The sequence below is a fragment of the Oryza sativa genome, chromosome 7 (genome assembly GCF_034140825.1).
Source record: "Oryza sativa Japonica Group chromosome 7, ASM3414082v1".
Classification (NCBI taxonomy): domain Eukaryota; kingdom Viridiplantae; phylum Streptophyta; class Magnoliopsida; order Poales; family Poaceae; genus Oryza; species Oryza sativa.
The window spans coordinates 26,623,889-26,637,708 of NC_089041.1; the positions used below are offsets into that span (position 1 = coordinate 26,623,889).

The 13,820-nt window shown below is 44.4% G+C and overlaps 3 protein-coding genes and 1 long non-coding RNA gene across 6 annotated transcripts; 3 read left to right on the forward strand and 1 right to left on the reverse strand.

Moving 5' to 3' along the window:
* Positions 1–210: 210 nt before the first annotated feature.
* Positions 211–2,535, forward strand: LOC124849263 (uncharacterized). Its single transcript, NM_001403223.1, has one exon. It carries the CDS (start codon positions 306–308, stop codon positions 2,421–2,423), a length of 2,118 nt encoding a protein of 705 aa, NP_001390152.1. The 5' UTR covers positions 211–305; the 3' UTR covers positions 2,424–2,535.
* LOC124849264 (uncharacterized) lies at positions 211–7,538 on the forward strand. 3 transcript variants are annotated; one of them, NR_175366.1, is made up of 7 exons: positions 211–2,640; positions 2,981–3,085; positions 3,205–3,918; positions 4,142–4,969; positions 5,834–6,697; positions 6,813–6,920; positions 7,220–7,538. It is a non-coding gene; the product is annotated as an uncharacterized lncRNA (long non-coding RNA). The 3 variants fall into 3 exon arrangements; NR_175365.1 differs by lacking the exon at positions 3,205–3,918 and having other exon boundaries at positions 4,142–4,273; positions 4,843–4,969; NR_175364.1 differs by lacking the exon at positions 3,205–3,918.
* Positions 6,485–7,539, forward strand: LOC4344028 (hydrophobic protein LTI6A-like). The gene is made up of 3 exons (NM_001403222.1): positions 6,485–6,697; positions 6,813–6,920; positions 7,220–7,539. The coding sequence occupies exons 1-2, from the start codon at positions 6,611–6,613 to the stop codon at positions 6,894–6,896; spliced, it is 171 nt and encodes a 56-aa protein (NP_001390151.1). The 5' UTR covers positions 6,485–6,610; the 3' UTR covers positions 6,897–6,920; positions 7,220–7,539.
* A 1,984-nt stretch (positions 7,540–9,523) lies between these two features.
* Positions 9,524–11,674, reverse strand: LOC4344029 (H/ACA ribonucleoprotein complex subunit 4). Its single transcript, XM_015792070.3, has one exon. The coding sequence runs from the start codon at positions 11,580–11,582 to the stop codon at positions 9,780–9,782; it is 1,803 nt and encodes a 600-aa protein (XP_015647556.1). The 5' UTR covers positions 11,583–11,674; the 3' UTR covers positions 9,524–9,779.
* Between the last annotated feature and the right edge of the window lie 2,146 nt (positions 11,675–13,820).

A 13,820-nucleotide genomic window follows, 5' to 3' on the forward strand; every position in this document is an offset into this window, starting at 1 on the left:
CAACTGGTAGAAGTTGAATTTTGATATATTTTATATTAATCTGTGTTGCCAATTTTTTTTATTTTTTTTATGACTGACACGTATGAAATGAAAAATTGAAAGGAGACTTTTCTCGATTCAAACAGGAATAAAATTCAAATTCGCTTGTCTGAAAATCAAACTAGCGCAATAGTTCAACCTTGCCTATGAAAAATTTCGTTTGTTCAAACTTGAGAGTGTTTCAACTGCCACTGCGCCACGTCAGTTTAGGCAGTTTCCTACGTTGAACTGATGAAACCCCGCGCGGCGGAGGGCTCGCGGAGACCATGCTCGCCGCCGCCGCCGCCGCCGCCGCCGCCGTCAAGGGGAGGATCAAATCGCGGCCACGGCTACCTCCTCTCGCCTCGCCGGCGACGACTTCCACATGCGCTCCCGCTCCCGCCGCCACCGCTCGCCGCGGCTCTCATGCGGCCGCGTCTCAAGTCGTCTCCCACGCGTCGCTCCTCCTCCGGCTGCAGTCGTGCCCGGATTTCCAGGAGGCACGGAGGCTTCACGCGGCGGTCCTCGTCGGCGGCCACGGCCACGGCACCGTCCTCGTCGCACAGTTGGTGCGCGCGTACGCGAAGCTCGGGGATGTCGCGCACGCGCTGCGGGTGTTCGACGGAATGCCGAGGAGGAACTCCTTCGCGTGGAACGCCGTGATCAAGGGCCTTGTCGACGCTGGTAGATTCTCGGAGGCGCTGGAGATGTTTTGGGGGATGGTGAACGATGGCTCGGTAGCGGTGGATGGTTTCACGTATCCGCCTGTCATCAAGGCGTGTGCTGCGCTTGGAGCTGTTGCGCAGGGGAGGAAGGTATGGGAGATGGTGGAGACTGACATTGCCAGCGGTAATGCGAGGCCCAACGTGTTTGTGCAGTGCGCGCTTGTGGATATGTTTGCAAAGTGTGGGTGCTTGGATGAAGCAAGGAATGTTTTTGAGAGCATGCAAGTGAGGGATTTGGCTGCGTGGACTGCGATGATTGGAGGAACTGTGCATTCAGGGAACTGGCTTGAGGTGGTGGATTTGTTCAATCACATGAGATCAGAAGGGTTTGGGGTTGACTCTCTAATTGCTGCAACTGTCATTTCAGCGTGTGGGAGAGCAGGTGAATTGCAGGTTGGAACTGCATTGCATGGATGTGCTGTGAAAAGTGGAGCAAGTGGTGATATATATGTTTCCAACGCCTTGGTAGATATGTACTGCAAATGCGGTTGCGTAGAGATGGCTGATTGTCTTTTCTGGTCTACAAATTCCAAAGATGTTGTCTCCTGGAGTAGCTTGATTGTGGGGTATTCACAAAATGGAATGCATAATGTGAGTGTCAGTTTGTTCTGTGAAATGATCTCTTTGGGGATAAACCCCAACTCTAGTACTCTGGCAAGCATACTTCCTTGTCTTTCTGTGCTGAAGTTAATCAGGAGTGGAAAAGAAATTCATTGCTTCTCTATAAGACATGGACTTGAGAGAAGTGAGTTTGTAGTGAGCGCACTTATAGACTTGTACAGCAAACAGGGGTTGATAAGGGTGGCAGAAACTATATTTTGGCTTACGCTGGACAAAGATCTAGCCATTTGGAACTCAATGGTTGCAGGATATGCTGTGAATGGATATTCAGACTCTGCATTCTGCGCATTGAGGTTATTACAGAAAGTGGGTTTAAAACCTGATCATGTGACTGTTGTTTCAGTTCTTCCTTTATGCAATCAACACCATATGCTCATCCAGGGTAAGGAACTACATGCATATGTGATCAAGTATTGTATTAACTCAGTCTGCTCAGTCAATAATGCACTTCTAGATATGTATTGCAAGTGTGGTTTCCTAGAAGTAGCTAAAGAGGTTTTTCAACTGATGACAGAACGCAATACAGTTACATATAACATACTGATTTCTTCTTTTGGAAAGCATAACCATGAAGATCAAGCCCTATCATTTTTCGATCTAATGAAGAGAGATGGAATTGCTCCAGATAAAGTGACTTTTGTGGCACTACTATCTTGTTGTAGCCATGCTGGTCTCATTGACAAGGGTTTGCACTTATATCATTCCATGTTACATGACTACAATATTTCTCCAGAGAAGGAACACTACTCATGCATTGTTGATCTCTACAGCAGATGTGGGAAGCTTGATGAGGCTTGGTGTTTCATGTCAAATATGGCAGAAGAGCCAGAAATCGATGTCCTTGGAGGGCTCTTGGCAGCATGTAGAGTGCATAATAGAATGGACATTGCTGAGCTGGTTGGGAAAAGAATATTTGAGCAAAATCCCAATGATCCTGGCTATCATATTCTGCTTTCTAATATCTACGCCGATGCTGGAATGTGGTCTGATGTGACAAGGATAAGAACTATGATACAAGAGAGAAATTTGAAGAAGGAAACAGGAAATAGCTTGACCTAAAAGTTAAACAATGAGTGCACAAGTCTGTATAAAAAGACAAGAACCTTTTGTTATTTGTTAGATCATCAAACTAAAAATGCGATTGAAAAGTGCAGCTTGATAATTGGTAACAGACCTAGGAGAATGGGAACTGTTAAGAATCAGAGAAAAGCAAACCGTTTTCAACATGCTTTTAGGACATTTTCTCTAGAGGAAATGAAGACTTTTTTGGGTATAGGTGAGTAAAGTGTATCTTGTGATGTTCAGTGTACTGTACTTATGTTTGGTGCATTGGCTGTTGAGATATTACACAATTCTGCTATATGCATGCCTGCAATGTGCACAGGACACCCTTGTACTTTTTTTGATAAAGGTAGCTATTTACTGAAAAAAAAAAGACCTATTTGGTTAGGGTCATGTCACAGTAGAGTGCCTAGCTGGCGCATAATTATGTCTGATAAAAAAAAGGGTTTCATATATGTCTTTTGGTAACACTTGATTTTTTTTTTCTTTTTGCTCACTTTGTTTTAATACAGAACTCTCTCTGAAGGTTGACACATTTTCCTTGGTGTGATCAGGAGATACTGGTATTTGTTCACTAGCCAAGGACATACTTTATCAAGAATACACTCCAAGGGATGATTAATTATTTAATCAAGGGAAAAGGATACTGCAGCGTCAAGGTAATTTCCAGGATTCCACCAGTCATATGTTAGTTTTCTTTTATTTTCTGCTTCTCTGAAGTTCTTTTCAACCTCACCCCCAGACAACATTTTTTTCTAATATAGTTCTGAACAAACAGCAATAACTTGGTGCAAGGTTTGATCTCCAATCTGTTAATGACTCTGAAAGTAATACTACCTCCGTCCTATTTTAAGTGTAGCCATGAGTTTCCGTGTCCAACGTTTGACCATCCGTCTTATTTTAAATTTTTTATTATTATTAGATGATAAAACATGAATAGTACTTTATGCATGATTCATTTTTGTTAAAATTTTCAAATAAGACAGACGGTCAAACATTTGACACGGAAAATCACAACTGCACTTAAAATAGGACAGAGGGAGTACCGAGTTATTCATGTTGGACATGCTACAAAGATTTGGCTTATTGTGGATCAGTTCACCTGTTGCCATCATATACAGCAACACTTCGCAATCAATGGATACCAAAAGCAGAAAGAGAACTAAAAGTAGAGTCAGTAAAGCATCTAGATTTCACAGCTGATGCATCAGATGCAATACACAAGGGCAATTTAATCAATTAAATCATTAAGCTAGAACAAGACAGTGGGCTCACGGCATGTATACATCATATAGTGGATAATGGAGATATCCTGCCTATCCTACATGTTGCTGCTATCTGAAGTATGTGCAGAAGACAACGTGGCCTACATTCTTACAGCTTTTCTTGGACCAAATATGTTTCCTAGAATTGACAATTCGACAAGATAAGAATCTGCAGACTGTAACAAGGCTGTACGCGTACCGATGATGATTCAAGTAAATCTGATTTGGTAGGCTTAAATTCCCATCCGCGGCTATAGAAACATCGTTACTTTTCCATTTAAAGCAGAAACATAATTACTTGATGGATATTATCAAATATAACTGGTGCATTGAGTTTTCTGGTGTCATTGTTGAAGAGGAGCTCATGTGACCTTCATCTCCTTGGTTATGACTTCATTTCTCTCTTAATGACTCTTGGTTCTTACTCTTGGTTTGTTTACTTGTTTTTAGCCTGGAGGTATAGATTCACTTTCAAGCTTGAAGAAAGCAAAGGAAGAAGGGCATCCTTATCTAATGCGGGTCACATCTGTTCGACAGCTCTGAAGATCCGGTGTCATTTGGACCACCTGCCCTGCTGCAGTGGTAACTTTCTTCATCCACACACTTTGAAATTCTTTAGCAATTACTAGCTTCTAAACCATATTAATTCCAATAGATCCGCAGACCAATAATTAGCTCCACTTAAGTTCACATGTTGCTACAGCTTCATGTAGCCGTTACTCGGGCGGTCGGCCGTTGGCCAGCTGCAGCCTGCAGATACCGGAGCATACAATGTACCCTGCACATGTGGAGCCTTGCTCTATACATCTCACAATCCAAAATTTTGACAACAATTCCTAGTTAATACTTTGACTCCACCTGTTACTAGCTGCCTGACGCAGAAAATTGGCAAATGCCTGTACCACTGTGCAAGGCTTTGGAGTTCGGAGCTTAAATGGCACACCTCTCCATGTGGGCAGATAAGGTCGTCCTGAGAATGAGCTACCGACCCACGCCCTCTCTTCATGCTGCAGCCACCGACACTGTTTGAATTTCTGCACTAATGAATTGCTTTGCTACTAGTACCACCCACCAGGGATTATTAGTTGCTGTAAGAGACAGTTTTGGAGGTTTGCTTGATCTCATGATTCATCAGCTCGATCGTTTTGTAGGCTACTGCACAGCACAGTGTTGTCCGAGAGCTCAGTTTCAGCAAGGAGGGGGGGGGGGGGGGGTTCTGTCCAATCATGGGCATGCCGATGATGGGCAATTTCATTGTAAAGGGTACCGACACATATGGTGAGTACCATAGCATTAAAACGTCTAGCGAGATATACTTTGTATACGTTAATTGCTCCTTTATTTGTTGATTTTTTTAGGAAGATTTTATTTGTTGATTTGATCCTACTGGTTAAATTGTCTGGTCAGTCATGCTAAACTGATCATGGTAACGGGCCAGAACTTACCTGCAAATCATCAGATATATAAATGTCAGTCGTCACACCTAAACAATATAGAATGATGCCGACAATTAAGAGCAACATTCTTTAATCCTGATATCGTACATTTTGAGGTCGTAGAACATGTAAAAAGAATCAACAAATGGAAGGCAAATGTTGTTCCAGGTGTGCATTTCTTTTACTTTAGTCATCCAACCGTCCTCTAGATCCACAAGAACATTGCTAAAGTCTCCGGGCAAATGGATCGAATAAAAAGCCTTTTTTAGATCGCTTAGTTGTTTCAATTCCATCAGATCGGAACCTCGCCATAATGCAAGCTTTACTTGTCATGATTCTCTAGAAGAAAGGCATCAAAGGAGATAGGTAAGAAGAATCGGTTCGGTACGCCTCTTTAATCAGGCTCACGTACGGTTGATCCATTCAGATCATTCAAGAAGCCAAGGGGGTCCTACTTGATCGCACTAAGCACATAAATAAGGCCTAATGCAACCAAAAGGTTGTGCCCCCAACAACCAAATCAGAAGATACTGCAGCAGTCTGCAGCTAGGATTAGTATAACCATCCTAGCATTTGTACATTACTAGTCGTAATATTTTGTTTCTCCATTAGGTGCTTGATGATATCCCCTACTATGGTTACTCTCTTCAAAAGCGAACTGAAAATGATTGTTTTTCCAGCAAACTGAAAATGATTGTTTTTCCAGCAGGGTTTGAAGGATCGCCTAGCTGGCTTATCCTGCTACTAATAAGTTGACTTCCCCAGGGCATCCAGTATTTGGTGGATCTGCTTCCACGTAGCACTGAACTGGGTCAGTACTTTACTAATCAGCTATCAGGGCCGTAGTTTATGGGAAATGCAGTTATATTTTCCAAGGCAAACACAACTCTACTATATCCCCAAATGCACTGTTTTCCAAGACAAGCATATCAATTCTGTTACAAGCACAAGTATACATCCCAAAATGGTGAGGTTTTCATCAGAAAGGGAATTGCATGTGAATGCAGCTAACGGATCGGGGTATAATTCAAGCTGGATTATTCGATCCTAACCTTCATCTTCAAGCAATCAAATTAACAGCCCTGTTTAACAAAAGTTTGAGAGATTTTGAATGAGGATCCGTGCATGCAGCAGGAAAGTCGGCACGGAAGCTGGAGATGAAAAGCTGAAACATGATTTCTTTTCAAAGAAAAATGAAAAAAAAAAAACAGCAGCACTGCGCTGGCAGCCGGAGCCAATGGGCGAGGGGCACGTGTCCCCGGATTCCTCGACCGACCAGGGAGACTCCGCACGAGCAGGGCACGTGACGGACGATCCGCTCGTCTTTATATACGGCTAATGCGTCGCTGGTGAGTTTACCTGCATCGCATCAGCTCTCTTGACTCCTCTCTCTTCGTCTCAGCTTGGAGCTCAGTCTTTGATTTTTCTTCTTCTTCTTGTTTGTGCAATTGTGCATCGTTGTTAGCTGGGAACAAGCAGAAGAATGGCGGACAGCACGGCGACCTGCATCGACATCATCCTCGCCATCATCCTGCCGCCGCTCGGCGTCTTCTTCAAGTTCGGCTGCGGGGTAAGCCGCCGTTATCTACAGTTTTTGCACTGGGACTACTTTGATCTTTCCATGCAGCATGTCTCCTCCTCCTGTCACTATGTGTAGTTAATCGTCTGTGGTGATTGATTTGCAGATTGAGTTCTGGATCTGCTTGCTGCTCACCTTCTTCGGCTACCTCCCCGGCATCATCTACGCTGTCTGGGTCATCACCAAGTAGGAGGAGAATTACTACCCTTCCAAGGTAAGCATGGCTCTGCATGCATCTTCAAGAACTTGGAGAGTTTGAGTACACAAAATTTTGTGTCGGTGTTTCAGGAAAAAAAAAGATAAAAATTGCTGAACAAGTGTCCGTGGAGTAGTAGATATTAGGTTACTACTAGTACCATTAACAACAGAAAGAAGGAAAGGAACATCTCGCCTACTGTTCTCTGATCTGTTTTTGCTGAGGTGTTTCAACAATTTAGCTAATAATTAAGTCGCCTGATCGAGGTTCAGAAAGTGACTGACTAACTTATCTTTTTCTGATTTTCTTATTATCAGGTGATGGTGAATTGGTGATCCGGAGCCTGTGATTGGTTGTGCCTGGTGTAAGCGGCAGTTGTCAAAGCTGTGATTTTCTGGTTCTTTGGACGGATGGTGCTCGCTGTGGTGTTGTGTATGCTGTACATCTGTTTTGGTGTTTGTGCTTAGGTCCCTCTTCTGTTACAACAATTGTTTTCTCCCTGTTCTTCCGGGGTACCTTCTCCAGTTTATCTTCTGCACCTTCTCGTCCCTGTACTTTGAATATTAATTAATTAATTAATTAATTGCTCCTTGTTAGCCATCTGCTCAAAGAGTAATTTAAGAATCGTTTGACAAATGAATTCAATGTCCTGTGAATGTGGTCGAGGGTTGCGAATTTCAAGCGGATGTGACCAATCAAATGGTGGCCATTTTTCATGTTTCTAGTGGGTGGGCAGTCACTATCTAGATTTTTTTGTATGTAATATTTATCCATTTACATTTCACTGTATTATTGCTTCTCTATTCTTTCATCAATTTGAAGAGGCGATGAATTGAATTGATGATGACAGCGGCTGACAGGTCCCCCCACACTGCCACACAGCATGCCATGCCAGCTTACACACTGGCACCGTGCCATGTGCTGTGTACTGGTAGCTACTACGTTGCATAGCACCGTAGCAACTGTGGAAATCCAAGACTACTGCCCGTTTCAAAATATAAGTATTTCTACTCGTTTTAGCATAAACTAAAGTTAAGATGAGAAGTTGTTTTGAATAGTAGAGAAGTTGTTTTGAATAGTAGGTGAAGAAATTAATTAAGAGATGATTGTGACTAGATGAGATAATGAAGTAGGCGAAGAAAATGTTGTCTTACAAATTTTGAATCTAAAAATCCTTATATTTTAAAACAGACGGAGTGAGAGACAGTCATTGCAGGCTTGCAGAATGGGCCGCAGGGCCGGTGCGCGCGTCCTGGGCTGGAGATGGGCTCCGTCCGTCCACTAGCTCGAGACAACCATGGTCCATGGACCTGAACTCATGTGAGGCCTTTTGTGCTGTCAAATTTTGTCAGTCTCCTGAAAAAAGAGACTACACCAACCTACATGTAGAACGTGCATGCACAAATCTACAACGAGGCGATAGTAGCGGTATCAGAAACATGCAATTCATCCATCACATTCAGATATGCAGCAAAAAAAAATCGTAATTTCAGATATGCAGTATATTGTAGAAAAGCGGTTCATTTGGCAAGAAAGAGGAACAGAACCTCCAGCACTAGAATAACAAGAGAAATAAACTAACAAAAGAACTGAGCATCAATCCGATGCTTTTACTGTTCCCCGATGCAACTGAGGAAAAAAAATACTCCCTCCGTCCTACAATATAAGGTATTTTGAGTTTTTGTTTGTAACGTTTGTCCACTCGTCTTATTCAAATTTTTTTTGCAAATATAAAAAACGAAAAGTTGTGCTTAAAGTACCGTGGATAATAAAGTTAGTTACAAATAAAATAAATAATAATTTTAAAAAAAATTGAATAAGACGAGCGGTCAAACGTTGCAAGCAACAACTCAAAATCCCTTATATTATGAGACAGAGGGAGTAGAGGAGTAGGAGCCAAGGATTTGAGGCTTGTAAGTTTCATAGATTTTGCCAAAAGTACGGAATAACGGCAGCCAGCATATACAAATAACACCATAATAAGGTCATCTAGTCTTCCAGCAGAAAAAATACACAAGACACTTTGGACCAATGGCCTGCGTTGTTCATCCAGACTTAAGAGCATCATTATCTCAGAAATAAAACTCCCGCTTGCAAGGAAATAGAAATATACCAATTTAACTAAGAATCGCTACCTAGGAGTATTCAAGTGTCAAGAACATTGGCTGATTGAATGATTGATAGTCATTTGGTCACCAATATCAAACAGTAGACCAATGTAAGGTGTAAGCAAAACTCACTGCACTAACTGAATTATGTGTCGGGTGTTTCAGGGGAAGAAAGATATAGCATTCAGAGAGTTGTGGCTTGTCAACAAATACCACAATACCATGATCAGATCATCTAAGACTTCTAGCAAAGAAAAACACAAGACGCTATGGACCAATTGTTTGCCTTGGGTTTTAAGGCAAAGTATGTGTTAAGTTTATTCAGAGCATCAGGGGTCTAAGAAGTAAACTCCTGCCTACAGGGAAACAGAAATTTAACAATTTCAACTAAGAATTGCTACCCACTACCTACTATTAAACAGTCAAGAACATCAACGAATGGATCACATAATGGTATGGCCGCCTATATCATAAAGATACAGTAAACATGACCCATTGCATTACTGTGAGGTGTAAGCAAAACTCATTGCATTAACTGAAAACAGGAACAGCAATACATGGCTCATTGTTCAACAAGTTCAATGGAAATATCGCTACTTACCACAGTACTTCACAGCAGTAAAATGGTAGTAATTCAAGGATGGGCATTAGGCCTTTGAAACCATTAATGGTTGAAAAGGGATCACAGCAAGGAAAGATAGGCATCTCAAACTCCCTACAACCGCAGCAAAAGGATACATTCAGCCAATGCGTACTATAATTCTACCTATTATGCCTCCTCTGTATCTCGACTCTTCTTCTTTTTCTTCTCCTTTTTCTTTTCGCTTTTCTCAGCTTCCACGCCATCTCCATTGGCTGCGCTCTCTGGATCCACAACATCACCTCCTTCCTTGCTCTTCTTCTTTTTCTTTTTCTTCTCACTGCCAACCTTCTCCCCATCAGATATATCAGCCTTCTCTTCCTTCACCTCTGCATCACCTGATCCTTGTTCACCCTTGTCTTTCTTCTTCTTCTTCTTCTTCTCACTCTTCTCCCCTTCTACCTCCTCAGCACTCTCTTCAACCTTGATCTTCTTTACAGGCACAGAAGCAGACGCGTCATCATCCTCAATCTTCCTCTTGCGGCCTTCGTCGGCAGCATCCTCCTCATCCTTGTGCTTCTTCTTCTTTTTCTTCTCCTTGACCTCTTCAGTCGCAACCACATCCTGTTCCGCCTTCACCTTGGCCTCTTCAGGAGCAGCTGCAATGCTAGCGATCATCGCATCACCACCAGTAGGAAGTGCCACATTCCGGATCCACTCAGCTGGGGTCTTCTCATTTGGCTTCCCATGCTTATCCAGTAAACCCTCTGCGACCATCTTTTTCTTCTTGAGCGCAACCGGACCAAGCCCCCACTTCCTCGGATACGTGTCTCTATCCATCACCACCCTCTTAATCTTTGCGACTGCACCATGGTCACAAGTCGCCATAACAGCGGTGGTCATCTCGGCAATACCAATAGCAATGGCCTCTCCTTTAGTGGTCATGAGAACCACCTCCTCCCCGACATCGATATCATTTTCAAACCGGAGCAACCCGGGTATCATAAGCTTAGCACCATAGCATATAGCATTGACAGCAGAGTCCTTAACAACAAGCCTCTTGTAGCTAGTAAGCAATACCTCGAGAGGCATCACGATGCGCCGCAAGTAAGTCTCATCGTTGTAGTTGTCCATCGCCCACCTCGCGTCCATGACATCGTGCATCGTGACCATGTTATCCTGCTCCCCGAGGATCCCCGATCGCACGCGGCGCAGCTCCTGCATATGCGCGCCGACGCCGAGCAGCAGGCCAAGGTGGACGCAGAGCGTCCTGACATAGGTCCCGGCCTCGCAGGAGATCCAGAACACGGCGAGGTGCCGGTCGGCGTCGTGCTCGAGCAGCTTGCTCTCGTAGATGGTCCTCACCCTGAGCTGGCGCTTGACGGCGGAGATGAGCGGGGGCCGCTGGAACACGGCGCCGGTGAGAGCCTCGAGCGCGCGGGCGACGCGGGCGGTGTCGGGGACTGCGGCGTGGAAGCGCGCGACGCAGACGTACTCCTTGCCGGCGCCCTGCTGCGACTTGACGAGGCGGGTGGCGCGGTCGACGCAGACGATGAGGTTGCCGGTGACCTTGGGGTCGAGCGTGCCGCTGTGGCCGGTCTTGTCGACGCGGAGGAGGCGCTTGATCCAGGCGACGACCTCGTGCGAGGAGGGGTTGGAGGGCTTGTCGAGGTTGATGACGCCGTAGCGGAGGTACTCGGCGATGGGGCGCTTGAGCGGCGAGTGGCCGGAGGGGAGCGGGGTGTAGTGGCCGGTGCGGACGTTGAGGCGGTCGTAGTTCTTGAGGAGGAGCGGCCATGTCGAGGTGTCGAGGGAGGGGACCAGCGACTGCGGCTTGATGAGGTAGCCGTCGGTCTTCGCCTCCGCCTCGGCGAGGGACGGCGGGTCGACGGCGGCGGCGGTGGCGGCGTCCTTGGACTTGATCTTCTTCTTCTTGGACTTGGTTAGCTCGGAGGAGGGGGAGGCGGCGGCGGCCGGCGGCGGGGAGGACATGGCGGCGGGTTGGGGGGAGGGGATTTTAGGGTTTTTGCGGCGGCGAGGGGAAGAAGAAGAGGCGTTTTAAGGGGGAAGGGTTTAGTGGGTGCGAGATGGTGCGATGGGGGAGGTGGTGATTGAGTTGGGCTGAGCCGTGGGCCCATGAGAGTTATGCTGTAGGACGGAGACTGTAGGACTTGGGCTGGGCCCTGGGCTAATGAGGCCGGAGACTGTAGACCTTTATAATATAATTTCACCGTTTTAATAATTTGTAAAAAAAAAGGAGTAAATTGCTCTTTTTACCGCTCTTCCGCCTTGGACATGGGTAAACCAACTTTTTCACTCTAAATCAGGCCTTTTTCTTCAAAAACATTTCACTTTATAACTATGTTTATCTTCGGTTTATCCCCTCTCTCTTCATCTCTACCAGAGAAAGCACGTCAAAATCTCAACCCTCCCCACCTTACAACAAATACGCTCGTAGCAATGGAGGAGACTAAGCTCAACTGCTCTCGGTGTTGTCCATGCTTGAGATCTACATGCATTGGTGTCGATGCTGGGATGTGGATATTGGATTTTCTTAGCAAACAGGCTCGACCACGTAGTGGCGGGTGCTACGAAGCTCAAGAAAATGCAACAAAGGATGTGGAAACGACAGAGACAAAGCTAATGCGATAGATGTCAAGTTGACTATTGGGCACTTTGTAGATGTATCTCTATTGTATGTCATAAGCTTCAACTTGCTTAAGTATGCCATCCGCGCAATACCGCTCTCGAAGGCCTCCTCAAGTCCAATGGTGCTATCGGCGTACGCTCGATTGGGTTGGGATGTCAATACCTGATTGCTAGACCTACTCAAGCAATGAGAGGAAAGGTGGGAGCTAAATAAAAGAAATATGCCAAATTGAAACATTTTGGAAAAGAAAGTAAAACAAGACCTGTCAGGGTTATGGATACCACATACCCAATAGTAATCGGCTAAGCACGGCGGGACCTACCACATACTAAGTCTTATACGGAATTATACCTCGTATATAGAATGTGTTTTGGATAAGGAAGGATAAATAGAGTTCTATATAAAAACGACAATGACTACTTGGATTGCATCCATATTGATCTCCCTAGTTCTACTTAGATAAGGGGCACCTATGGGTATAAATACAAGCCCCCTAGGAGGAGAGGGGACAAGTTACAAGACCAACAAGACACACGCCGCCAAATATCGACATTAGATATTAGCCTAGACATACCCCATCTAGTGCCTACGGAAGCCGGCAAGAGATATCTAGCGCAATCTCTGATCTCGACGAGTTCATATTCAAGGAGGAAGACTACCCCTGTCGTCGACTACGAGGTAGTTATCTATGCCGCCAAGTCGATGATAGCTAGATAGGTTATCCCAAATATTGTATTTGTGTGTTTCAGATGAATAATAGCAACACCGGTTTCGGCCAACAGGATGTAGGGCTATTACCTGTCAGATAAGGGGCAACCTATATAAAAATCACTGTCTCCATCTCTTTTACCTCAATCTCGCATACCTCAATCTCACATATACCCTGGTACCGATGATCCCTATACCATCTAAATACCGTGGTCGTGATCTCAAACGTCGATAAGACCCGAAGTAAGGGAAAAAGTGACCCAAAGTGCAATTCATATTTTTTGCATGAAAAATGTTCTGTATAGAAGAACAGATCGATTATTCGATTCCTAAAACAATGTACGAAGACACTAAACGTCTATATTGACCATTAAAAAAAAGATGCTTAGACAGTACTAATAATGTTGAAATATTAGAGCCGTTATTATATCAACGCAAAAATGTTTATCAACTCCACATGTAAAAAACTGTATTGCATGTTTAGTCTATATTATCGTGAACTTAAGGAAAAATCTAAAAATATCACTGGAATAATGTTGCAGCCCGGGCGTCCAACGGGGGTGGAGCCGATCGGGCTCTCCCCCCCCCCCACCCACGCGCCCCTCTCCCCACGCGCTTGCATGCAGGTGCCTGACCCCACCACATTGATCTGCTCCCACCTACCATTGCAATAAATCACCCACATATTTTGGAAACTCTCTATTATAGGAATTTGGTTTATTTTTGTTCCACAAAAAATGTTTCACTAGTGCATTCACAATGTTTCACTATGTAGATCTAATGTTGCAGTGAACTAAAATACTCCATTGCAATAAATCACCCACATATTTTGGAAACCCTCTATTAAGGAATTCGTTTTATTTTTTTACCAC